The sequence below is a fragment of the Berghia stephanieae genome, chromosome 2 (genome assembly GCF_034508935.2).
Source record: "Berghia stephanieae isolate SIO BIC M18660-M18661 chromosome 2, UCSD_Bste_1.3, whole genome shotgun sequence".
NCBI lineage: Eukaryota > Metazoa > Mollusca > Gastropoda > Nudibranchia > Aeolidiidae > Berghia > Berghia stephanieae.
The window spans coordinates 42,680,365-42,706,968 of record NC_088361.1 but is presented as its reverse complement, the minus strand read 5'-3'; the positions used below and the strand labels follow the sequence as shown (position 1 = coordinate 42,706,968).

General features: G+C 33.4%; 1 protein-coding gene across 2 annotated transcripts in view; it reads left to right on the top strand.

The window, feature by feature from the left end:
* The window catches only part of LOC144964923 (serine/threonine-protein kinase ATR-like), a 68,094-nt gene that overhangs the window by 30,464 nt on the left and 11,026 nt on the right, over positions 1-26,604 (top strand). For both annotated transcript variants that reach the window (XM_078899714.1, XM_078899713.1), the window contains exons 26-58: positions 565-663; positions 1,251-1,352; positions 2,195-2,290; positions 3,105-3,185; positions 3,427-3,519; positions 4,852-4,937; positions 5,258-5,329; positions 5,765-5,884; positions 6,929-7,033; positions 8,024-8,138; positions 8,771-8,839; positions 9,293-9,381; positions 10,055-10,190; positions 10,716-10,864; positions 11,568-11,685; positions 12,216-12,353; positions 12,839-13,016; positions 14,585-14,763; positions 15,258-15,363; positions 15,693-15,843; positions 16,544-16,634; positions 17,461-17,526; positions 17,939-18,054; positions 19,086-19,230; positions 20,093-20,226; positions 20,818-20,917; positions 21,487-21,606; positions 22,500-22,687; positions 23,637-23,835; positions 24,704-24,814; positions 25,170-25,238; positions 25,740-25,792; positions 26,489-26,522. In XM_078899714.1, coding sequence (XP_078755840.1) covers positions 565-663; positions 1,251-1,352; positions 2,195-2,290; positions 3,105-3,185; positions 3,427-3,519; positions 4,852-4,937; positions 5,258-5,329; positions 5,765-5,884; positions 6,929-7,033; positions 8,024-8,138; positions 8,771-8,839; positions 9,293-9,381; positions 10,055-10,190; positions 10,716-10,864; positions 11,568-11,685; positions 12,216-12,353; positions 12,839-13,016; positions 14,585-14,763; positions 15,258-15,363; positions 15,693-15,843; positions 16,544-16,634; positions 17,461-17,526; positions 17,939-18,054; positions 19,086-19,230; positions 20,093-20,226; positions 20,818-20,917; positions 21,487-21,606; positions 22,500-22,687; positions 23,637-23,835; positions 24,704-24,814; positions 25,170-25,238; positions 25,740-25,792; positions 26,489-26,522 — 3,708 coding nt within the window. The remainder of the gene's footprint in view (positions 1-564; positions 664-1,250; positions 1,353-2,194; positions 2,291-3,104; positions 3,186-3,426; positions 3,520-4,851; positions 4,938-5,257; positions 5,330-5,764; positions 5,885-6,928; positions 7,034-8,023; positions 8,139-8,770; positions 8,840-9,292; positions 9,382-10,054; positions 10,191-10,715; positions 10,865-11,567; positions 11,686-12,215; positions 12,354-12,838; positions 13,017-14,584; positions 14,764-15,257; positions 15,364-15,692; positions 15,844-16,543; positions 16,635-17,460; positions 17,527-17,938; positions 18,055-19,085; positions 19,231-20,092; positions 20,227-20,817; positions 20,918-21,486; positions 21,607-22,499; positions 22,688-23,636; positions 23,836-24,703; positions 24,815-25,169; positions 25,239-25,739; positions 25,793-26,488; positions 26,523-26,604) is intronic.

Here is a 26,604-nt window from a genome sequence, read left to right as displayed (position 1 = left end):
GTTTCATTAGGGTTGAGCATTATTTTCTCTCTAAAAACTGCAAGTTTTTGTTTTTTTTTAATTTGTAGGAATCTTGTTTTGCTGCAAAGAAAACCCCCAGATTACTTTAGATGGCAGGTCACAATATTTCTATGATCCAATTATCGAAAGACATATTTTTTAGAATTTGAAGTTGGCACATTTCATAATATGGAGTCTCAATAGGTCAGTATAGAACACTCGCTTCATAAGCAAATGGGCTGGGATCAAGATTATTTTCATACTCTCCTGTCCACCTGGCATTGATTGGGTTGCAGGATCTCTCATCATATCATAATCATATTATTATATCATATCACGTAAAAAATTATTGAGGCCAACTAACTTTGAATACCCTGAGACCCTGTGTATTTAAATTTAATCATAATTATATTGGGAATTGATTATTTCTTTATCAAGCATTATTTCGAATCTGTCCACAAAAGATCTTTCATTTCATTCTTGATACTGTTCCAAAGTTTTACAGTTCTGTTAATAAAAAATCTTAGATCTGGTTGAAAGTGCTTTTTTATTTTTTATTTTCAGGGCAATGAAAAATACCTGTTACCTTTTCTTGTCAGCAAAGCTTCACCAGAGGCCACCAAACTTATCAAGACATTGGCAAATCTACAGTTCCCCAACAATGTATATACCTACTAATAAAATGCTTTAATATTTTATTTGTTTATCAGTAATAGTATTATTATTCATGTTATATCTCATTAGGGAACAATTATGCCTGACTTTATAGGCATTATTACAACTGTACTTAATATCTTAGGATCTTCTACTTATTTGGAAAGTATTATTTTTCCTTGACCATTAAATTTTGTAAGATAGTATTTCTCCTTTTATAAATGATTAGTTATCACTATTGCTTTGAAATCATTCTGGAATGTATTTTTTTTTTGTTAATTTACAGTAACAAAATGCTTATCTGTTACTTTAAATGTCAGAAAATGGATTAAATTCCTATTTGATGGGCACTCGCAGACTGATTCTTTTATGTGTTTCATATAAATTCCAGTTTAACCTTTTTAATTGATTTTCACCATATAAAAGGATTTTTAACTTTCGAGGAAGATATTATGTTTTTTGTTTTTTTGTGGGTTTTTTGGTGGGGGTGGGGGGGGGGGGGGGGGGGGTATAGTTGATATTTGAGCAGTAGCTTCAGTAATCTGATCTGTGGCTTATTCTCTGTAATTGATTTTAATATTTTTATCTCAATTTAGATCCGTCGCACATTGCTCATCAACAATACCAAGTACATATTTTCATACTTGGTTTGTTTCTGCCAAAAACAAGAAATGGAAAAGTCTTTGCTCTACTTGCAGGTATTATTTGTTTTCTTATAAAAAGCAATAAATATAATTGTGAATGTGAGTTTGTTAGCAAAGAGTGTACAAAATCTAAAATGTTATTTTATGTAAGCAAAACTTTGAGAGAAATCTGAAATACTAAATACCAAATTGTCATAAGGCATGATTTTCCCTCGCTCTGAAGGCAACGAACTGAAGCACCCCTATCTTCCAGTTTTATATTCATCTCTCTCTGTAAAGATGGTCACTGTTTACATATGTTTTTGTTTTTTTTAATTAAAGATCATATTAATTATGCTTGCCGAGCATTTATCGAATGCTGTTGTGTCATTAAGGGAGGTCACTGTTGCTGTGTCATATATCCCCCTATATCTCCTTTTCCAGGTTACTTTCCATCTTTGCCTTGGAATGATTACTTGGGTTTCTCTTAGCTCTGGAGTCCTTGACTGAGAGGGGAACAGTCTAATGTATAGTATTAGTTCGGAAGATGATATTTTTTTTCCATATAAATTCTGTGTCATAGTATGTGTTTTGAATTTATTTTGAGTGAAGTCCTATCAGTAAGATTCTGTGCTTTTGTCTGGATGAGTCTTTTAGATGATCTCAAACTAAGTGCTTTGATAGTTTGTCTTGACTTCAACTTCTGTTCCCTGTTTGAACCAGTCTACTTCGTCTTACTTTTTCTTGGCTGTTTTAATGGCCATTCTGGATTTTTTTTTATTTTCCCATTTTCTTCCTTTTTACTGGTTCTGAAATAACCTAAAAATATTTTAAGCACCGTAAAACGTTCAATAACAAAAAAACAATTGTATATTTAATAAGTATGTATTTCTAATTTTCTCACTTTTTTTTTTCAGTCTGAAACAGATTTTAGTCTGGGCAATCTCTTACGGCTTGATTTTCAGAGAGTTCACAATGAACTATTGCTGCATCTTTCCACCCACTACCACCAGGTTTGTAGTATATTGTACATTTTGTTGTCGATGTTATTTGAGATTAGACTGTGTTTTTCTATTTATTTATCATTTGTATATTTTAAAATCAAATTACAATTGTATTGAATTCTCGAGCTGTAAGAAATGATATTGATTAAAATCCCCCATTCTTGATACTAGTATTTTATTATCTTACATAATGGTATCAATTTGTCTTATAATGTTTCTTTTACTCTTGGGCAGTTATTTTTTGAAAATTATTTTAAGTTGACAATTAAGCGAAATGAATAATGCATTATGCCACCATGTGGTATTGTGGATGATACTCGCCTTCGGATTGGAAGGTAATGGGTTCGATCAGCACATAGTTGAGCCCTTGGAAATTGCTCTTTACTCACATTCTCTCACCTTACTCAGGTGTAAAAAGAGTTCCTGGGGACTAACAGTGTTGTCTCTGTTGAAAAAAAAATTTTTTTTAATATTCCTTAGCAGATTTCATGTCCCGTCCTGCATGTTTAGTGTTCCTGTTGGCTAGAGACCCTTTGTAAAGCACTTTGAGAACATTTAATGGATTTTGCTCTACATAAATGCTCAAGTTTGATGTCTTTTATATCTGATAAAAAAAAAGATATATCAATATTCATGGTGACCTCATTGCAAATCACGTAAGTAGGGAGATCTGGAGATTTATGTTAGATCTAAACACTTCTAAATAACCTCAAATAAAACCAGCAATATATAAATATACTAAAACATGATTTCAATGAAAGATTTCTCAGTATTTAATTACGTAGATTTAATATTTTTTGCTCTTTCTCTGATTACATTTCAGGTTTTTAGTGGACTAAAAACTCTAGCATCAAACGATGAACAATATAAAGGTGCAAAGGATATCAGTTCAACAGAGCAGATGGTAAAGTAAAACATCTAGAAATATGTATAAATCATTTAAGCTTGGCATTTTATACCAAAATTTACATGAAATGTCAGTCATAAATCTCATTACCACTGATATCAAAGTATGGATTGATAATAATGGGGTTTTTAAAAATTTAAACTGTGGTCAATTTTAGTGTTTTGTTATAGTTAATTCTAAATGTATCATACTTTTGATATTATTACGAATACCCATTTTTCTCTTTTTCATTCCCAAGGCTACTTATTTGGAACCCCGTCTACTTGGTGTTTTGGCATTCTTTGATTCACAGCTGATGAATTCAAACATAACCCTTCAAGATAAAGAACTGGTGAGAATTTTGATGCTTTAAAGTTTGAAAACGCAATGGCTCTGTTTTTTTAAACCTAAATAAGAATACTGTTTCAGCCATTTACAGGAGGGTGTCAATACTACTCTAACCTGATGTAAGAGATTTCCATTTTCTTCAAGAAAGTAGTAAGAGATTAACAATTTGGGCCTCAATGGTACTACATTCTTAGTAAAAATGATTTGGTCTTTAGTTATAAAATGGTCTCTATTGCTCAGCTGTAGAGCACTGGACTCACAAAGAAATTGGTATCAGTCCTAGGTACAGTCAAGATTTTTAATGATCTTTTTATCCACCCAGCAGTGATTGGATATAACTGATTTTATAAGATGTGGTGGAAAGTACATTACGATAGGCTTGCATCCTATCAAGAGGGTAGCAAGCAGTTTATGTCCGTTTGATGTTACAGAAACCAAGATAAACTCAGATTCTATGAGCCTTATGACACTCAAAGACTACTTCAGTTATAAAACCAGTCAATAAATGAGAGAAGGTGACTTGTAGGAAATTAGGCCTAACTATTAAGGGGTTACAGACCAAAATATTTACTGTAAATAATTATGTTCTCTTGTGTAAATGTTGATATTGTTAAAAGTAGCCTTTCAACAAGCAAGGTGGTCCATAATAATATGATAAACTTGAAAAAGATGTGACTTTCTGGAAAGGGCAATTTACAAACACAAAAATGAGTCCCGAAAGTCACAGTGTTTTTTTCAATTACAATTTATTTTATGAGGCATGGACCATCAGTAAATTCCTAAAGTTCACTGCTTTTAAATGAAGTGCTAAACAAAAAAATTTAGAATACTATGGACAGGTAGGGAAAATAAACAATAAAGATAAAATAATAAAAATTGCATTATATGAGCATTGTTACAAAAATATTAAAAGACTAAAATTGAAAGAAATTGAGCACATCAAATGTCACGAAGCATTCGAGAAATATGAAACAGAATGCAATGTAGGAGACAGAAGGGAAAAAAAGGAAGACCACAGAAAAGTAGAAACACAACATAGAGGACTAGCTATAGAGGGTAACACAAGCCCAACAACGACAAGGATCAAGTGTTGTTCCCCTTAGATAAGGCTACATCCCACCAAGTTTATAATGAGGATGCAATTCTGCTAAATGAACAATATATATATATATACATTGTTAATTAATATATCACTCCATTTTTTTTATAACCTACTTTTATTATTTGTTGTTGTTGTTGTTGCTGTATAATGGATGGAACACTGGATAAGTATTTCAATCCTTTGAATCAGACCTGCAGCTTAAAAAATATTTTCCTCTTTATGATTTTTATATAGGCCTTAAAAAGTGTCATTTCCATCATCCGTCTCATGGGATCCAAACACATCAGCTCAATAAGGCACAAAGTTATGAATACGTTAAGGTCAGTACTTGATAAAACATTGATTTCTATTAAAAAATAATATTTTCTTGAATTCTAATTCTGTTGTAATTAGTAATATGTGGATGTTTGTTTATTTTATCATTTATTTCCATTTATTAGTGGTATACTCTACTTAGCAACTTGTTAGTCATATTTAATCCTCATAATCTCAATGAAATAATTTTAATAATATTAATGGATTGTATTTGTTATTGATATTTAACATGTGCTTTCATTGGATACAGAATTATTAATTTCCACATTTTTCAGACTAAAAGTAGTATTTTTACTTTGTTTTTCTATTATATTCTATTACTCAGACTCAGCCTGCAATTCAAAGAAAGTTGGTTTGTAGAAATCTCATGTAAAGCGTGGAACTGCTTTGTTAGAAGGTATTCTTTGTTTATCATTGTTAAAAATGGTTTCTATTTCAAACTGTATCACTTTCCAGTCAAATTATATATATCACATACTCATCATCCTTATTTTGGGGAATTTTCTTAAAAGCGCTCTTAAAATAATAATCTGCCTGCTTTTCTTTAAAGCAAGAGATCAAAAGCTTCAACACAATTTTCTTGTATGTACTTAAGAATCCTTTTCTGTAGCATTATCATATTTCTTTTTCTTAACCATCACATTTATCGAATCAAAAAGCTTTGTATTTTTGTAACAAGTTTGGCTGAAAAGTTCTTTCATCAGCATTAACATTTATATTCAAGATTAAAATTTTTATAACCTTTTTCTTCAAGTGGCTTATAACAACAGTCAATATTGTTTTCTTAAATAGAATAATATGTTTATAGAATATATTTGAAATATATCATCAGTTTGGAACTCCCATTGTTGGGCATGATGATGTCCCAAATCATCGCCACCCTTTTGCCCCTTCTCCAGCGCCTCCCAAAGGATGTGGCAGACATCATCAATTATATGATCCTGGAAAATAGGTGAGCCAACGGTAGCCTGCACCCAAAATTGTTTGTTTGGGTTTGTTTTGTTTTTTCTCGTTTTATTCCCAAGCCTTTCAATTTCATCTGTTATTTGTGTTAAAAGTCACTCCTAATTCACAAATCTTAGGAAATTTGCCAACTTTTTAATAAAATTCTGATAAGATACAAACTTAGCGAAAAGGATCTATTCGGTATCCTGATGGGTAGTTTATCATTTTCTTCGTCTTTTGATTTGATAGCCTTCTTTGCCCATTTTCATTTTACAATTGACTGATAACGAAACAACTCATTATATAATAATGCCCCATGATTAACATTGAGACTTTTTAAAACACAGCACTCGAGTCATTTCGGGTGCACAAGAATGTGGTTATCAGACTTTGATCTCAGATTTCTGGCTGGGCCGTTGAATTTAAGCATGACATTAATGTATCCAGGACAGAGTGCAGTGATTTAAAAGTGATGGAAACATGGTAGATATGACCAGTCATCTCCAAATTGTATTATGTCAGGTGGAACCTTATGAAGAAATGATAATTTTACTCTTAATTTATAGAATTTGAGTTTAAATAAACGCTTTCATTGAGGTTAGTGACTTTTATTTCTTAAACTTTAAAAGTAGTCCTTCAGAGCCATAATGCCCTTTGAGAGGGAGTTTATCCCGTTTTCTATCGCATGGATATGACACTAGATTATCGCAAAGTACTTTCTGCCAGCAGATCTCACATCTACCCAATCCTTGCTGGGTTGGACAATGGGGGTGGGGTGGGGAAAAAAATCTTGATTTCAATGGGGATCGATCTCGACCCCTTTGTGTGTAAAGCAAATGCTCTACCAACTGAGCTACTGTGACCCCCTTTAACTTTTCAACACTAAAATTTCCTAAACTCAATTTTCTTTTTCTAGATCACTCCAACCTAATACCAGATTGACACAGTGGGCCACAAATAATCAAAATAACTTTGATATTAATCTGTTTATGGTAATTCCAACCAAAGTGTTAATGAATTGACCACTCTTGTATTTTTCTATCAATCAAAGGAAAAACTTGAGCAAGCACTTCCATGAGATTTACTTTCTGCCCGACATACCAGAACTCAAAGATGCCATAGCTGTCTTGAAAGAACATGGTGATAGGACAGCTAGGTACGATTTCTCAATACTCTCTGGTTATTGATACTCATCATCATCATCATCGTCATCATCATCATCATCATCATCATCATCATCGTCATCATTAGTTCTGTGGTAACCCAGAGTGTGGGGACAACAATCTAACAATCACAGCCATATTCTTTATAAAGCTTTGTCTTTAAGTTCAACTTATTTGTAATATATTTTGGCTCTGTGATGCAGATTGATTTGGAAGTTTCTCCTCACATATATAATTGGTCGGCATCTTAATACTATTTTTTGGGATGTCCAAGTATTTTTTCCCATGACTTTACAATGAGTTGTTCTGGATGTCTTTAAAAGGTTTTTTTTCCTAACAAAATATAAAACAAAATGTTACAGGATATCTGCAGAGTTAAATGTTGATACTTGTCAATATTTGTGCAGCTCTGTGGTCCTGTTAGATGAAGGTTCAATATTTGACTCTCTTTCTGATGGCTGCATAGTTGAGTCCTTGGAAATGGCTCTTTACGCACATTCTGTCACCATTCTCAGGTGTAAAATGAGTCGTTAACAGCGTTGTCTCTGTTGGAAAATCATTCTTGTCCTACATGATAAGTATTGCTGTTGACTAGGGACCCCTTGTAAACCACTTTGAGCATGTTTAGTGGATATTGCGCTATGTAAATGCCCAAGTTTGTTGTTTGTTTGTTTTGTGTCACATTCTTGATTTATAGTATAAAGTAGATAATGCCAAAAATCAAATGATAATGTTGCGAGGAAATAAATTCTCAAAATGTTGACAGGTTTTGGAAATTGTATAATAATTGATATATAATATAAAAATGATAATCATAGAATTTTGCCTTTATTTTTCTTCTAGCCCACAGTCTACTTTGTTTTTATAATATATTGTTTGCAATGTCCTCCATATTTTTACTGAATCAGGAGTCATTTGTGAAAAAATAGACAGAAAGAAATAAGGTTCAGATGTATACATATTTTTTTTTCTATATTTGGCAGTGACCCAGATCTGAAGACGAGTCTAACATTCTCAATCAAGGGAATTAATCATGAGAGTCTGGACGTCAAAATGCATGCCTTGTCAAAGCTGTCCAAGATATTGAGAGAGAAAAAGGTGAGACTTGATTGCATCCCATTGAATATCATCTATGTCCTGTTGAATTATTGATAAAAAATAGTCATTTGGAGCCATTAGGCTCATGGATCTGGAGTTTATCCCTATTTCTATAACGTGAAAAAGGCAATAGAAATTGCTTGCTACCCTTTGGAAAGGATACTAGTCTATTGCAAAGTCTTTCTATCTGATTTAATGGACCCAGTTGCTAATCACTGCTGGGTGGGTGGACAGTGGGGTAAGAATTGATCTCGATCCCTTGGCATATGAAGCGAGTGCTCTACTGACTGACCTATTGGGCCACCCAAAGTATTGATGGAATTTTTCATCATCTGACCAACTGTTTACAAGTTGTCAACTTATTTTAAATAAAAAGATTGATCTTTAATGATAACAAAAGTATCTAAAAGTGTCCAAAGTATATCAAAAGCAGAAGGAAAGAGTAAAATGGCAATCTGTGTGTTTTCAGCAGTCGTCAATCAGGCATTCATTAGTTTCTTGATAATTTTTTTCGCCATAGATTTTATTGTTTGGACATATCTATTCCATCTGCTTTAAGAATATAACACTATTTTGTTAATGAATAAAATCTTCATCTATTATACATTATCGATAATTTTTGTTTTCAATAGACTGACCTTTATGACTATATATTGAATGGAGAATCTACAGACCCAGTTATATCGGAACTGATTTCAGCAGTGAGTAAATATTACATTTCAACTACAGCACGAAGTGAAATCTTTAAATTTGATTATATGTTGCGCGAGCAAAACATTTAAGCTCATCTGACCATATAATTTTACAAGAAATTGTTTTGCAGTTGACAAAATTTAATACTTGGAGACTAAGACTTTGACCTTTCAGATTATGACTCATATTTTGATTAGTTGATTCAAGATAAACATCGGAGTGCAAATTTGATGCTTTTAATTTATTATACCTTAGATCAATTTTCGTTTCTTATGTATTACTTTTATTATTGCTATTATTATTATTATTATTATTATTATTATTATTATTATTATTATTATTATTATTATTATTATTATTATTATTATTATCATTATTATTATTATTATTATTATTATTATTATTATTATTATTATTATTATTGGTATTTAAGAAGATTTAAATAAATTGTAACTTTTCAGCTCCTCATTGGTTGTCGAGATGTGGATTCTGAAGCTCAAGTTTTATATGGCAAATGTTTGGGACAGCTTGGGGCTGTAGATCCAGGAAGGTAAATTGTGAATTTCAAATCATACGTATCATCTCATATCATGAGAAAGGTTATTTAGGCCAAATGACGTTTGAATACCTTGTGTATTTGAATTTACATTTTGAATCTGTTTAAAGAAGTAGCATTTTTTTGCTTCTTCCTTGACACTGTACTATTCATTTTTTAAAATTCTCTTCTGCCAGTTTTGTATCTGTCAATAAAGATTATTTGATCTAAAGTATATCAGTAAAGGGAAAATTGAAAACAAAGTTATGTGAATTGCTCAGAACATTAATTTTTGTTAATGTTAAGAAAAGAAAAGTGTATTATAAATGTTAATTTGTACATAGGAAATATCATATCCTGCTCAGTTAAGAAAGCTGTCAGTCTGTTTCAAGATATTTCCTTTTCTTTTTCTTTTTCTTTTTTTTTGTTTTTTTTTTTTTTTGTTTTGTTTTGTTTTGTTTGTTTTTTTGTTTTTTTTTATTCTTTGGTATTTTATAACAAATTTCTGATCATATGGTACAAGTTACTTTAAAGCGTCCTTTTTTTCTATTAGCTCTCTTATAATAACTGTCACAGCCCATTGCTGGTTCTTAATTTATAGCTCAGTTGAATTTGATAATGCGCATAGTGTCCTTCCCAAGGACAGTAACCTATTATTTGTAATTAATGTGTTTCACTGTGAAATCAGACTAGAGCTAGTGTCCAGCAATCCAGTTCAAACCAAAAAGACTTTCCACGCCAGCATCGAGGACAATGACTTTGCCATCGGTTTGATAAGTGTTATGGTCAAGACCTTTCTGGCAGCCACAGAACCTCGCATACAAGTGAGTCAGCAAGAAATATATTACTCTGCAATACCATATATGATAGTAATGAGGGCAAAGATGTTTAAGCACCTTGTGACTGAGAGATCCTAAATTTCTCTTATGTATGTCATTTTAATTTATTTGATCTTTATGTATAAAATATGTTGTGGGAGTTAATATTGAATAGGAGAAGAAAATTCCCCTATGTGACTGAAATGTGTGGCATTCATTATAGTTCAACTTATATTAATTATATTGGGGTTCCATCAGCCCAGTTGGTAGATCAATCAACTCAAGACACAAAGGGACTGGTATGAATCCCCAGTGTATCACAAATCTTTTCTGCCCCTTCCCCGTCCCTCTCCCCCCCCCCCCCCCCCCTCCCCTCTATTCACCCAGCAGCGATTGAGTACCTGGGTTTGTTTGATTAGGTGGAAAATACTTTACAATATATAGTTTAAAGATCCAGACATGGGGATATACTCCAGCTCCACAGGCCAAATGGCTTTGTAAGACTTCTTATATTTATAATATTTTCTACAGGACTGCTCAGCCTTTGCCTTGCAAGAATTGCTTCAGATTTACGGTATCAGTGAATCGGGTTCTAATGGAGGAGTGGACCCGAACAACCAAATATGGAATGGTTTTCCAGAACAAACTCAGGAGATACTAGTTCCTCTCTTAAGTTCCAAGTATTTTTTTTTTTTCTTTAAGCTACATTTTTTTTTTTTTTTTTGTTATTTGATAAATTTCGTCATGGAGTTTCTGATGTGCAATGGCTGCACTTTTATAATTAATGCACAATCTCAAGGAATGCCAGTGTAATTGTTTAAATGTTGATGTTTCATGCTCATGCTTTGTTCTCATATATGTGACCCATCGTCTCAAAATGGTATTATGTAGGAACGAACCAGATGCTTAAAAACCGATTTAAATGTTAAACTGGTCAAAAATATAAATTGTTGGCATTAGCACCCTAAAATATAGTATCCATTCTCCTCTAAAAAAACATACAAACTCAACTTACTTCTGATATTTCTGGCTATAAATTCAATTTTCAACATCTTAACCATCCCGACTTAATACCGTTTTGAGGCAAAGGGTCATATATATATATATATATATATATATATATATATATATATATATATATATATATATAAAACCCAACATCTCAATCTAGTATAATCTCGAAGTAAATCATGTTAAAAATTAGTTTTAAAGTCTATTTCTTGAATTGATATGCTTCAAAAACATTAATTTTGTAGTCTTGTTAATTTCATTTCCATTTTCAGCGTCTTATTCACTTTGACATGTTAGCAGATCAGGGTGGGTTATTATAAATTCAGATTTTGTTATGTGTTTGAAGTCTATAAAATAAAATTGCTTTTTCAGATATCGTCTAAAGGTGGAGACAAACTGGTCAAATTACCCTCACCCAATTTATGGCAGCGAGAAAGGAAAACAGTTTAAAGACTGGGTGTCCAACTGGACTGGTTACCTTATTTCCAAGGTATGAAAAAATGCCGCTCGTGATGGCCAAAGTTTTATGTTTAAAAGACACATTTTCATTGTCTCTGTGCAGGAATATTTATGTTGATTTAAGTCAAATCTTCAGAGCTGAAATTTGAGTACATGAGATAACAAAGGAGTGGAGGAAGATGTATACATAATATAGATTTTAGGAATTTTTTTCAATTTAGTATGGAACAACAAATACCGTCTTAGTCTTAAAACAAGTAAATACAAAAACCTGTATGGTCCCATTCTGGCATTGAAAACTTCATAGAGAAATAGAATTTGATGTCAAGCATTGTAAAATATAAATCTGAAAGGGGTTTGAGGAGGAATGCTGACTTGTGAAGAAAAAAAAAGAGACAAAAAAATGCAACTTTTTCTTTTTCTTCTTTTTTTTTTTGGTATGTGTGTGTGTGTGTTTGTGTGTCTATTTTGTTTAGCATTGTGTCATACATCTTTTTTTTTTTCATATTTCTTGATTTAAATAGTAAATATAGGAAACATTTCCGTTACATATAATTTCAGGTGAAGCAACCCAAAGCTTGTCAAGTGTTCAGTGCCTGCATTGCCACCAAGCGTCACAACACTCAAATAGCTTTAAGTATTTTGCCCCATGTCGTGTTGAGAGTACTGCTTGATGGCACTCCCAAGGACATCAGTGAGGTATTTGGTTGCAAGACACACACTTATGACAAATCATCCAATTTATTGATGATTACATGTGTGTATGTTTTTTGTTTGGAATGGCAGCATAAGTTTGCCATTTTAAAATGATTTTTCAGAAGTTATCAGAGTAAATAAAAATTGTTGATTGTAATTTTATTCATAATTAATCACCACAAAACAAGCTAGTAGTTTTGTTTTTTTTTTTGTTTTTTTTAAGATAAAAATGATAATGATAAATATTGAAAAGCTCACGATTTAAGCAATCTATTTATCAATGATTTTAACGGATATAGAACTTGGTTGTTGAATTTTATGCATAGTGATAGAGTAATGAATATAACCATTTTTTTTTTTAATTTGTGTTGCCGGCATACTGTTTTAAATGAATAAAATGACTAAATGCATTTATATGTGACACAAAATACAATTCATTTTGTTGCTTCTAATCACCATATTGTGCTATCACAACGTCCATATTTAAGATGCTGGATGAAGTTTTAGAGGTGTTACGCTTCATGCAGAGGCAAGAAGCTCATCCGGACAGTGCCTCAAGCATCCATCACGTCAGTGGTCAGACTATTTTCTCCATACTGGACTATCTCACAGCCTGGCGCTATCATAGAATCCATGCTTTGGCCACTGGGAACCAAAACTTAAAAGGTGGGCTGGATTCTTTAAATGTATTTTATTTTTTAAAAGTTACTGGCTTAAATCAATTCAATGAGACCAGTTTGATTAACTATCCTGACCCGGCGTTAGACTATTAATAGTGTCTATTTTTGTTGTTAATAGAGCATTTATGCACAATACGCTTTACTATATAATACTACAAATGACTTTATAGTCTCTTTTCTTCTAAAAAAAGACACTGTAAGTGAGAATGGCAAAAATCGAGGCTTGACTTAGGTAAGTCTTAGTGGTATTTTTAATTTAAGTACCCTCAAAAGGACAACAAATTTGGTGGAATAACATAGTTTTGTTGCTTTGCTTCATGTTGATTATGATCTTATTATAGACAAATGTCATTTGTTGCACCCAACAATGCACTGATTCTATATGTCTGTATTAAATTACAACTTACTCAGACACTATCATAGAGAAAAAAAGCTATGTTGGTTTCCTGAAGCTTTACAGTATATATTAGGTAATTCATATGTAGTGAAACTACAAATTAGCTGTCTTAAACGTTAATCCTTTCTGTACTCTTTTATGGTACTTTGACATGGAAGCTAAAAAAAGAAGAAGAAAGGAAACTGGACGCCTTCCAAAATAAATGCTTGAGAATATTATTGAGAATAAGAAAGCAACACTATGTAAGAAATGAGAGGATATGGAATTGGAAGAGGCAGAGAAAGTTAGTGTGGGTGGCGGGAAGGAAATGGTGAAATTGAATTGAATTGGCATGTCTTGAGGAGAGGGGAAAAGAATAATTTTGCAGTAATATGGGACAGCCCAAAACAACATGGCGCAGGATCGGATCGTGGAAAAGATAGGAATGAAATTGGATGACACTCCTGGCAGAGGGCCATGACTCTAGCAAAGGACCGGATGAAATGGAAGGAAAACTTCCAGGCCTTATACGCCTCCTGGTGTTGAGAAATTTAAGATAAGGAAACTTGAAACCAATATGGAAAGCTTCCAGCATATCCACAAATACCAAGCTTAAAATATTTAACACTAATGTTAAAGTAGTCCTGCTCTATAGGTCAGAGACTTGGCAGACAATCTTGACCACATCAGCCAAGATACAAACTTTTTTCTTTAACAAATCCTCAAGTTGAAATGGTTTGACAAACCAAGAGCAAATGATGTCCAGGTCAGATGCAGAAAGTGGCGATGGGTTGGCCATACCCTGCGGAAAGAGCCCTGTAGTATAACCAAGCAGTCTCTCGAATGGAACCCATAGGGCAAGAGGAAGCGGCATCATCCAAAACAGACTTGGAGGAGTAGTCTTCACCAAGATTTGTGCATCTTCAATCTTACCCGTAGTGAGGCAAAGGTCTGTGCCAACAACAGAAGAAGATGAAAGAGTGCTGTTGAGACCCTATGCTTTGCCAGGAGCACAAGAGGCATAAGTCAAGTCAGTTAGCCAGAAGGAAACTAAAAGTTTAAGATGCCTTAGTAAGTCAGCAATTTGGTTCTGAAAGTGAAACAATACCTGGGTCAGGCGACGGATAAAACAAAGTATTTAATTCTGATTTATTTTTCTACTTTCATGAATTCTTCAGTGGCTGTATATGAGAAAGACACTGCTTATCAGTCCGTCAACGGCTTTCTGAACAAAATTCCTCAAGAGGTGCTTTCAGAGGCTTGTTATAATTGTAAAGCATATGCAAGAGCATTGAGACATTTTGAGGTGTTTGTTAACAGCAGTGGAAACATCCAAGAACATCTGGATTTCATGCAGGTGATGAATTATGATTTTGTAAAATATTATATGACTATTTTGAAATAATTGTACAATGAACAAGTATGCTATAGAAAATCATGACATTTACATTGGTTTTGAAAAATCATATTATAAGAATGTGATGTGAAATGAATAATAGTAGTAATAATACTAATATTAATAATAACAATGTGATGTTAATAATTCTCAAGTATGCAGTACCCTGCACTACAGTTCGATGGCCACGCTGCAAGATCTAGTCATCCATCAAGTTTTCTCAAATGGCAACTGTTCTTTTAGTTTGTTAGTACATTGTATAACCATTGGATAATTTCATCCTTGCACTGGAACTCCACGTTTTCATCTGTTTTGTTTTTTATTCTGTTGGTTTGTTTCTTTCTTTTATTTTATTTTTTTGTTTTTTTTTGTTATTGTTTTTTTAATGAAACTAAAATAAATTTTTAAAAGGTCAAAATTTACACGAATAATTTTTAATTGTTATTCTATTCAAGCGTCTTTACATGTCTATGGATGAACCTGATGGAGTGCTGGGAGTGTCGGCCATTAGACAGTCACAGCCAACTCTCATGCAACAGATACTCACTCACCAAAGTTTAGGTATTTGGACATTCATTTCATAGAACGCTTTGCATTTTTAAAATTATGATTAGAAATAACATACAGCTTCACTCTTCTTATTTCTTCTTGGTAAGACTTTTGTTAATATTGGCCATGCAGTTTGAATTACAAATTTTTAAAATTATAAAGCGCTCAAAGCATTGTTTTATTTACCATGCTTTAACTAATTTTTTTTTTTTAATCGTGATAACCGCTGCCCGGAAATCAAATAAATAAGATATAATTATTCATTTCAGCATGTTAAGTGTACTTTAGATCATTGTCCATCTTGATATAGGTAATCCAATCCAATTCAATTCATACTACAGGCCAGCAACAAGATGCCCAAGCATGCTATGAAAGAGCCATCCAAATGGAGTCAGAGGAGATATCTCACCATCACGGCCTTTTACGAAGCCTAATTGATTTGGCACAACCTAACAAGGCCTTGATTCATACTGCTGGCATTCTTGCTGATAGGTAACTTGCAGTATTTCTTTGCTTAATTTTTTGGGGGTAATATTATATAAGCCATTGTGAATGTAAGTGTATTCAAATCATATTACTGGGTGGGGTCTATTGACCTCCCGTAGAGGGGAGTAGGTCACTTGTTGTGTCTTCTAGTCCCCTATATGTTTTCTGATTTGCTATCTGTCCTTGTCTTGGAATAGGATTACTCGGTTTTGTCCTTGCCCTTGCTGGAGTCCTTGACTGAGAGGGAAACAGTCGAATGTTTAGTGTTTATTTTGGGAGGTGATATATTTTTTTCCTTGCAAATCATCTCTGAACATATCTTGTAAATATTTGAATGTATTTGGATCCTGTGCTTATGTCTGGATGAGACTTTAAGGTGATCTCAAACTAAGTACATTGATGGTGTGCTCTTTGAATCTACATCTGTTCCCTATTTGAACCAATCCCCCATTATATCAGATTTTCTTTATTTGTAATTCTATAATTTTTTTACTTTCCCATTTTCTTCCTTTTTACTGGCGCTGATATGACCTAAATGTGTTGCAAGCACCTTAAAATCCTTAAAAACAAATGAAATCAGATTCTATATAATTTTGGATAAATGTTGATATTCATTGTAGTAAGACTGAAAGTAAATAGTGGTAGCTTTGTTTCTTTGTACAAGATTATACTTATACTGTTAACTTCTTTTTGTCTTTGAAATAAGGCCTAGGTGGACGTCTCAACTAAATGCTTATAGAATAGAAGCCGCATGGAAGCTTGGCAGTTGGGATAAACTGGATGAAGCTTTAAAACTGGTTTGTAGCATTTATCCATTTTTATTCTATTGTTTTTAATGTATTACTGAAACACACAAAAAAGCAAGATTAATGATAAAGTAATACTTTTTTGTGAAGAGTAACTATTCTCAGCTTGGGCAAACGATTAGATGAAGCTGCCATAAGCTCTCATGAATTTTAATATTTATTTTTCATTATATTTATTTAGAAAGTGTCAAAAATGGTTTCAGAAAAAAATTATTAATTTTGTTTTATTTTTCTGATTCATATACAGATAGATCTTATCCAATTCTGTATTTTGTCTACTTCTCTTCCCCCCCCCCCCCCCCCCCCCCCCCCCCACCCTTCTGTACACCGAGTAGTCAAAATACAATTCGGTCTTATTTTAGATTTGGTGCGAGTGCACTCTTTGGTAGACTCAGATCTAGTCCAGAAGTTGGCAAGTAATTTTTATTGCTTGTTTTGTACTCAAGAAGTGCTCAAAATTTTCTGATCTCTCTGTCCAGTGATTGTGTAACCAAGCTTATTTGATCTAGTGGAAAGTTATTTGCCATAACCTATCATCCTGTCTGAAGGGTAGCAAGCAATACAGGAACTAGGATAAACACATGGAGCCTATGGCTCTGAAGAACTACTGCTTCCTCGAAAAACTGGGAAAACTTGATTCACTAGGACTCCTCTGTTTCTTTTGAGCACGTTTAGTGGATATTGCACTATATAAAAGCTCAAGTTTACTTGTTACCAAGTGCAATTGTTTTATAACATGTAAAACAGGCCATAGTATTTGTCAGTGTGTAACAATGACTGAGGTAATTTTGTTTTTTGTTTTTTTTTAATGTCATAGGAAAAGCAGCCAAACACCTTATGGCCTGTCCAGGTTGGACGGATCTTAATGGCTTACAAAGACAAGGTAGATAAACTTGCTTTTTATCATGTTTTAAAATCATATATTATTTTTTAAATATCTCAAATTTTTTTGGGACTACTGTCTTTTAAACATTGATCCTTTATAACATTTGTTTGTTTGTTTTCGTTTTGTTTTAATTGCGTTTTTCTAGATGAGCAGCATTTTGGTTTAGATGATATAATAAAAGCATAAAATAGATTACGTTCAATCGAGGCTTGTTAAAGTAGTACTTCAGTTGTAACATTTATAAATTAAAACAAATATTAAAAAGACATGTTCTGATAATCCAACATTTTTGGCTTATTTGTTTGCTTTATTATTGTGTCATTTTGAATTTTTTCCTTGCTTTACCTTTGTCGTTTTTTTTTTCAATTAAAAAAAAACAAACAAACAAAAAATACTCCAAACATTATAGCAAGATCTGGATTTCATAGCACAGCTGGATGTTGCAAGGAAGGAACAGATGGGACCTCTGTCAGCAGCCACCATGGAAATTGGGTCATACCACAGGGGATATGATAACATCCTCAGGCAAGATATTTTGTAACACTGGAAGTTGTTAGGGCTCAGATTTGTCTGAAAGTTGTCAGGCTAGGCTCTATGTCAGGAAGTTGTCGGGCTAGGGTCTTTGTCAGAAAGTTGTCAGGCTAGGGTCTTTGTCAGAAAGTTGTCAGGCTAGGGTCTTTGTCAGATAGTTGTCGAGCTAGGGTCTTTGTCAGAAAGTTGTCAGGCTAGGCTCTTTGTCTGAAAGTTGTCAGGCTAGGCTCTTTGTCAGAAAGTTGTCGGGCTAGGGTCTTTGTCAGAAAGTTGTCAGGCTAGGTTCTTTGTCTGAAAGTTGTCAGGCTAGGCTCTTTGTCAGAAAGTTGTCGGGCTAGGGTCTTTGTCAGAAAGTTGTCAGGCTAGGTTCTTTGTCTGAAAGTTGTCAGGCTAGGTTCTTTGTCTGAAAGTTGTCGGGCTAGGTTCTTTGTCTGAAAGTTGTCGGGCTAGGCTCTTTGTCTGAAAGTTGTCAGGCTAGGGTTTTTTGTCTGAAAGTTGTCAGGCTAGGGTTTTTTGTCTGAAAGTTGTCAGTCTAGGCTCTTTGTCTGAAAGTTTTGTAAATGTTCACTCTTCTCTTTCTTGAACTCTTTTTCATGACCAACAATGTTGTTCTTTTTTCACTGAAACAAAAGAGCTCAGAAGCACAAAATCTTCTTACTTCATTGACCACAGCTTACATTTGTACGCTTTTCTCACTTTTATGGAAGATTATTTGAAGGGTTTTGTTGTGTTTACTTTTTTATTTAATAAATGAAGGCCATTTTCCCAATAATATCAATGAGCATCTATCTCATTTTTAAAAAAATATTGATATTTTGAATATCACATATCTTCTTGATAAGTTCCTCGTCAGATTAATTGCTTGATAATTTCTTAATTTAATTTTAAACATTCATATTTCCTTTTTTTTTCTATTGTCCTGACTGATGTAAAATCTTTAATCTTAATGATGGAATCAAAACACAATAAAACAATTGCCCGTCATGTTAATTGTCCTAGTCCCTTCTACTACTTTTTATTTCCAGGCTTCACATGATTAACGAAATAGAAGAGTTCTTCCAAGTGGTTGTTAACTACCCAACTCCTAAAACAAAAGAGCAGGATATTGTTGGGAGAATGTCTACGGCCAGTCTACTTAAACAATGGCAGTCTCGACTCCAAATGGCACAGGTGTGGTGTGTTAAACTTAGGAAATTATGGCAAAAGCTGATTGCATGTCATTTGTGATGAAATTATTTATTAAATTTGAGGAACTTAAGGAAACATGTTTGATATGGACTTAATGGTACAAAATCACAACAACATAAAAAAAAATAATTTATTTTTAGTTTCCAACATGTAGGACGAGACATAACACCTGTTAGGCAATATTACAATTTTTTCCAACAGAGTCAGTACTGTTAGTGGCCAGGTACTCATTTTACACTTGAGTACGATGAGAGAATGTCCATTTCCAGGGACTCAACTATGCACCGTTCAGAGCATAACAGGACCTTCCGGTCCAAATGCAAATGTCCATCACAAGACCAAAGAGGGCACAGCATTTTTTAAAACTAATTGTACAAAACATTTGTTAAGCTTTCGTTTTATTAAGTATCGATCAATCACAAGGTATTGGAACACTTTGCCAAATGAGATATGTGTTGAACTAACAGCAACACAAATTTAAACAATGGCTTGCACATTCAGCAAGACGCAGGACTTGTCACCAGCGTTATAGTGTTGGCTCTGTAAGAGAAGAAAAATAATCAACAAGCTGATGAAAGCAATCTCATTTAATACAATTATTTTGTAGATTGTGAAAATATTAGCTGAGAGAATCACAATTCCTTAATGAGTCCCTTTGCTACTTTATACAGGTTAGCAAAGGATTCATACTCATCCCTCATTATTGTCAGAGCATGAGCACAGGTCTATTGTCACAGAGGCCAGCGCCAGTCGTTTTAACCCCCTTGTGATACAAAAGCTTACTTGGATTTTTTTTAAATAGGCAGCTAAGTAAATAATTTTTAAATGTTAATTCTGTTTCCAGTCATCATTTAGAACCCAAGAACCCATACTAACTCTCCGAAGAACCTTGTTATCGCTTATTGAAAGTGAACGAGATGTGAGCCTGGAAATGCAGATTGGAAAGTGGTGGTTGTCAAGTGCCAAAGTTGCCCGAAAGTAAGTCTTGATATTATAAATCTATGTTTGAATGTATGCATTTATGTCCTTGTGTGTGTGTGTGTGAGAGAGAGAGAGAGAGAGAGAGAGAGAGAGAGAGAGAGAGAGAGAGAGAGAGAGAGAGAGAGAGGGAGGGAGGAGGACTCATGTAAGTTTTTATATTATTGTGCTTTTCACCTATAAAAGCTTTCATCAAGGACCAAATGTGTATAATACTTGGTGTGATATAAGACAATAGCAACTAACTAGAAGTGAAAGATTTTAATGCTTACATATGTTTTCATTAATCAGGTTTGTTAGTCACTTTACAAAAGTTTCGAATGTTTTTATTTTAACTGAATCTAAGGAAGCTCATTATGAAATTTTTATTTAAAAATGATTCTATGGAATGGACATTATATTTTTTAATGGAATGCTTTAATCTGACCAATGATAATGAACCATTAAAAAGACATCACTATATGATTTGTCAACGACTTTCTGAAGCTCTCTAATTTTGAACAGTACTGTTTTTTGAGGGTTTTTTAAAGATACATCTGTAATTGTCCAAATTGCTCATTCGTGTTATTTCTATTTTGACGTTTGTTTCAGAGCTGGATACCTACAGTCTGCTTATGGTTGTTTATTACAAGCGAGCTCTTATCATTTGACTGAGTTCTTCTTAGAAAAGGCTAAATGGTTGTGGGAGAAGGTAATACTTATTTTTATGTTCAAATTTTTTTTTGATGTTAAAGAAAATCATATACTTCTTCTTTTTCTTCTTCTTCTTCTTCTTCTTCTTCTTCTTCTTCTTCTTCTTCTTCTTATTATTATTATTATTATTATTATTATTATTATTATTATTATTATTATTATTATTATTATTATTGTTATTGTCTTCTTCTTCTTCTTCTTCTTTACATAAACCAACATACTTAATCAAATTGAGTAATACTGTCAAGTTTTTAAAAATTACTATCGCACTTTCTGAGACTAGGTACAGGGAAACAATTTTGCTTTCTTTTGCTTCTGCACACCTCTTTAATAGAATTCCATGATCTTTTTCTCAAACGCCTCTAATACCCAAGAATGTCAAAAATATACCTTTTTTAAATACCTACGTTTCTAACTGAAACTTGAGGTTAGCCCCTGTCAAGAAATAAAAGACGTATTAGATGAGTGAGATATATCATATCAATTCTAAACACAGAGTGTTCTATCTAGTTTTAGATTCATGTCAAGAAAAAGCAATCAATTGCCATCTCTATATCTTTATCTCAGGGTGAGAATGATGCAGCCATCTCATGTCTTGACAAGGGAATTGCGGATCATTTTGGCAGCATTTCACAGAGTAACAGGAGAGAGGACCTGGATGCAGGGCAACGACAAGTCTATGCTGAAGTATGGCATTTTGTGATTGGGTTTTTAAAAAATGATAAATTAATGTAGCATTTTCTATTTTCTCTGCAAATTTCAAAAACTGGGTTTCAAGAATGAAAATAATTGCATGCAAAATGTGTTCATTACGAGCAGACCTTTCAGGTATTCTAACTTCAGTTTGAACTCCAGACCTTTCAATTTGGTACCAACCTGGCATGCCAACTGTTCCACTTTAGTATATGACCTTTATATCTCAGATGTTGACATGTGACTTCCTGCCGTCATTTTGTATTATGTCTGAGTGAACTCAATGCCAGAAATTGAATTTTTCTGAAGACGTTCAACATTATTCAAGTGGAGGGGTTTTTAATTATTTCTATATTTTTAAAAAAAATCGTTAAAAATTTTTTCTTGACTTTAAAAAGCTGTTTTGAAAAATGTTTGGAGGTCTCGATATAGCTTAGTTGGTAGAGCACTTGCGTCACATGCAAAGGGACTGAGATTGATCTCTTGTCTGATTGAGTTTTTTTTTTCTAATCCCCCTGTCCACCCAGCAGTGATTAGGGCAGCTGGATCTGTTAGATCTGGTGGAAATTACTATGCAATAGACAATCGTCCTATCCAAAGCACTATTGTATGTTTTACGCTTTAGAAACCAGGATAAACTCTGGTTTCATGGGTCTAAAGACTCTGAAGGACTACTTTTATTTTGTAATGTTAAATTCATAATATATTAACTAGTGCTATATAAAAACTCAGTCTATAGTAATTGTGTGTTTATTTGTGTGTGTGTGTGTGTGTATATGCAATTATTCGTAACAACTAAAAGAAAGCTTCTGTGAGCTTGATTGATTGATAGCAGATATAATAAATGTCTCTACAATCTTCATCTGACCCAAGCTATCTATTTTCAGTCCCTATTGCTGTATGGCAAATACAGTGAGGAGACCTCACACTTGGAGACCAACTCCATAGTGAAGCAGTACAAGGATGTTACAGATATTTGCCCAGAATGGGAGGACGGCCATTTTCATCTGGCAAAGTACTATGACAGGATAATGAATACCATTATCGATGACAAAGAGCGAGGGGAGAAACAAGGGTGTGTATTTTAGAAATTGGAGAGAGAGAGAGGGGGGGGGGGGATTTTGCTTCTAAATCAGATCGATTGAGAGGAATTATTATCATGTCATTATCATTGTCATTACCATCATCATCATCATCATGCTCATCATCATCATCCAACCTTAGTATCATATATTTCTTGATATTCAATTAATATTTTCAGGCCCTAATTAGGAAAATAATAAAGATGCATGTTTATTAATAAAATTATGAATCAGTTATTTTTCTCTTCAGTTCAGCACCTTTAAAAAAAAAAAAAAAAGAAAGCGATGCTCTTCTACATAGATTATTTTATTGATTTTGCAGTTTTGATAAGGTGATTTTCTCAAGAAATTAAATGTCTTTGACATGGAATTCATTGTCTAATTAGAAATTTTAACTGTCTTTTACAACAGGTAAGCAACAGTTAGTTATTACTTTTTATTAAAATCTGTTATCTGACTTACTGACTTAACTCTCTCCTTACCCACCATTTTCTGGATTTTCCCCGAAACGTCATGTCCATCAAACATAAACGTTGATTTTTTAAACTCTAACTCAAAAGGAATAAGTACACACCATGCGGCTATGTGGTCTTGTGGTATTAAACTCGCTTTCGGATCAGAAGGTCCTGGGTTCGAGCCTTGCTCAGTGCAGAGTTGAGTCCTTGGAAAAGGCTCTTCACTCACATCCTCTCACTGTACTCAGGTGTAAAATGAATATGTGGCTGTTAACAGTGTTGTCTCTGTCGCAAAAACTTGTAATATGACCTAACAGGCGTCATGTCTTGTCCTACATGATAAGTGTTTCTGTTGGCTCAGGAACCCTTGTAAAGTGCTTTGAACACGTTTAGTGGACATGACACAATATAAATGCTCTAGGGTTTTGTTAGGGTTTTATTTTTTTTAGGTTTTTAAAAATTTATACTTTTATCCAATTATTTCAAGGGAATTCATCATATACGTTGTGAAGAATTTTGGTTTCTCCCTGAAGTATGGCAATGAGCACATCTACCAGTCAATGCCTCGTCTGTTGAGCCTTTGGCTGGATTATGGCACCATGGTGGCGGAGTCTGAAAAACTAGGCAAAGCTAAACTTACACCAAAGCTACAGATTCAACAGACCATTTTAAAGCGTATCAATATAGTAAGTACTTCAGTCCTTAGTGTGGCTACTCTTAGGCTGTTGAATGAAATTTACAAGCAAAAATTGGCTACATGTTAAGAAAGGTTCTATTATGTGATTTCCTGGTTACTGTAGCATGAAACAGACAGTAACAATTTCTTGCTACCTTTTGGATAGGAGGTTGGTCTTAGTAACATAATTTTTGCTAGAAGTAACGAACTCAGCTACCCAGTCAATGTTGATCAGAGGGGTCAAAAAAATAACCTGAATTGAACTTAATATGTGTCCCATTCTTTGAGAGTCTAGAACAGTACCAATGGGGTTATCATCCCCCCTCCCCCATCCTGTCGATAAATAGAAATCTAAAAGCTGTCTAAATTTGCCTTTGAGTAGAAAATGTGCATTAGAAAATACAGTCTATTAAAGTTTTACAGATTGTCCAATAGCTATGTCATAATAGATAAGTTTAAGAAGATATTGAAAATCCGATGGAGACGGTTTTGTAGCTGACCAACAGTAAAATATAAGATTGTCAGATGTCTGAATCGTAATCATCATGTCAAAGACCTTATATCATGTTCAAAACAAGGTTGAGCAATGTAGAGTATGATCACGGATAGAGCGAGTAACAATGATTGCAAAACTGATCCCAGCGAATTGTCCTCGTGTATTGCAATGCACTTTGCACACATATGAAAAGGATGCCTAGCATTGCTCTGTATGAATTGATTATTTTGGTTTTATATAGCTAACTAAGGAGAATATTTGATGTTTTGTGAAATCATGTGAAAGCACTGATAGAAAATGTGCATATAATTTATTTTTTATATTTTTTTATCTTTCAAAAGAAAGTAAATCACAATTGTTACTGAAATTTCTTCTATATCAGACCATAAATCAGTTGGCAAAGGAGTTAGCCCCATACCAGATGTTCACAGCCTTCCCACAACTTATTTCCAGAATATGTCATGCTCAGCCTGATGTATTTCAACAGCTGCAGGTCGAAATATTCAATTTCGTTCAATTAATGTAACTCCTAAAATCTTAATTTTCTTAAGTCTACTTATCATCAGTTTTATTGGCAAATTAACCAAATGTTTAGCTATGAAATGTTCTCTATTTCATTTAAATCTATAAGTTTGCTTCCAAAATTGAGGACATTTTATTCATCTATTTTTACTAAAATTTTTATCGTCTTGTCGAATATCAGATGTCAAGTTTTTGAAAATGAACCCATTTAAATAATATGCCTATATTTCAATCCATTTCATGTTGATACTTTACTCCAGTACTTCTATCACATTTAGATTTATGTTGTCTTTTTTTTTCTTTTTTTTTTTTTGTATATAATATAGACCTTGATAGCTGACTTATTGGTTCAATACCCACAACAAGCCATGTGGATGACAATGGCTGTGTCCAAGGTGAATACTTTGTTCTCGTATTCTTTGATGTTTTCGAAATGTTCTAATAATTCTCTTTTTTTTTTTTTTTGCTCTCAACTCTCATCTTTAAACTGTTCAATGAGATTTGATAAAGATCTCACTATAAGCTGTGATAATTTTATGCAAAGGGATCTCATTTATTTTATTTTTTATAAACGTTTAGCATTATACTTAGATTTGATGTCACCTTATCCATTTTTTAATGTTTATGCCTAGTGGGGTTATGAAATCTGGGGTTTATCATATAAAGGTCGTTAATTTTATTTTTAATTCAGCAAAAGAATATTGTTTTTATGTTTTGCTTTGTTTTGTTTTTTTACATGATTTATCATAGACAGAAATAAAGGTTAATAATGATGTTTAAAGTCTACATTAAATATCATGAATTGCCTTTAAGCTCATGCAGTATCGTCATCTATGCTTTACTCGTTAATGAAAGGAATTTAAACTTGCATGTCTCATTTCTCTTTTTTCAACCAGTCATCATACCCAATGCGTGTGAAGAGATGTCAGCAAATATTTGCCACTGCCATGTAAGACATCATCAACATTATCTTTAAACTTTGTACAATCTTGTCTGAATAAAGTAAATTTGGTTGATAAAAATATCCATTCATAGAAAAGTTTTATGAGATAAATTTTTTTTAATTAAGTAAATTTTGACAGGTTGTTGTCAGTCTGGATCTGGTGATTATAGTGATTTATTAATTTTGTTGGACTGACTTGAAGAGAAAAAATGAGAAAAATATATAACAAGAAATAAATTAGACAAAAAACGTGATAAAATCCTGTAATGGTATTAGTGGAAATTTTTGCCAAATTCTTCTATATTTGGAATTCAACAGGTGCTAAGCCCCAATTAATAGACTCTTTGCAGTGGCATTTCCCAATGGACTCCGAGGGTAAGGCGATCATTGTCTAACTCCGCCCATCGGTTTACCGATGAATCTATCGTCGGGTCCCGTTGGCACTTTGTGGTGGGCGTGCCTATAGATCACAACAATTAATCCTGATCATACATGTCTGAGATGCATAACTGTGAAATAGTGGAGTTTTTGTATAATAGTAGTAGCAGTAGTAGTAGTAGCAGTAGTAGTAGTAGTAGTAGTAGTAATTGTTGTTGTACTAGTAGTAGTAGTAGTAATAGTAGGGCAGCAGCAGAGGGGCGTTGGATAAGGGGTCTATTTAAAAGATAGTTTGGAAAATTGCCTTTTACCTTTGTTTCCCAGATCTAAAAAGAACAATTTGGCCAAGTTTATCCAGGTATTTTAATAAATTATCTTCTTCTCCTCCTCCTCCTCCTCCTCCTCCTCCTCCTCCTCCTCCTCCTCCTTCTATTCTTTTT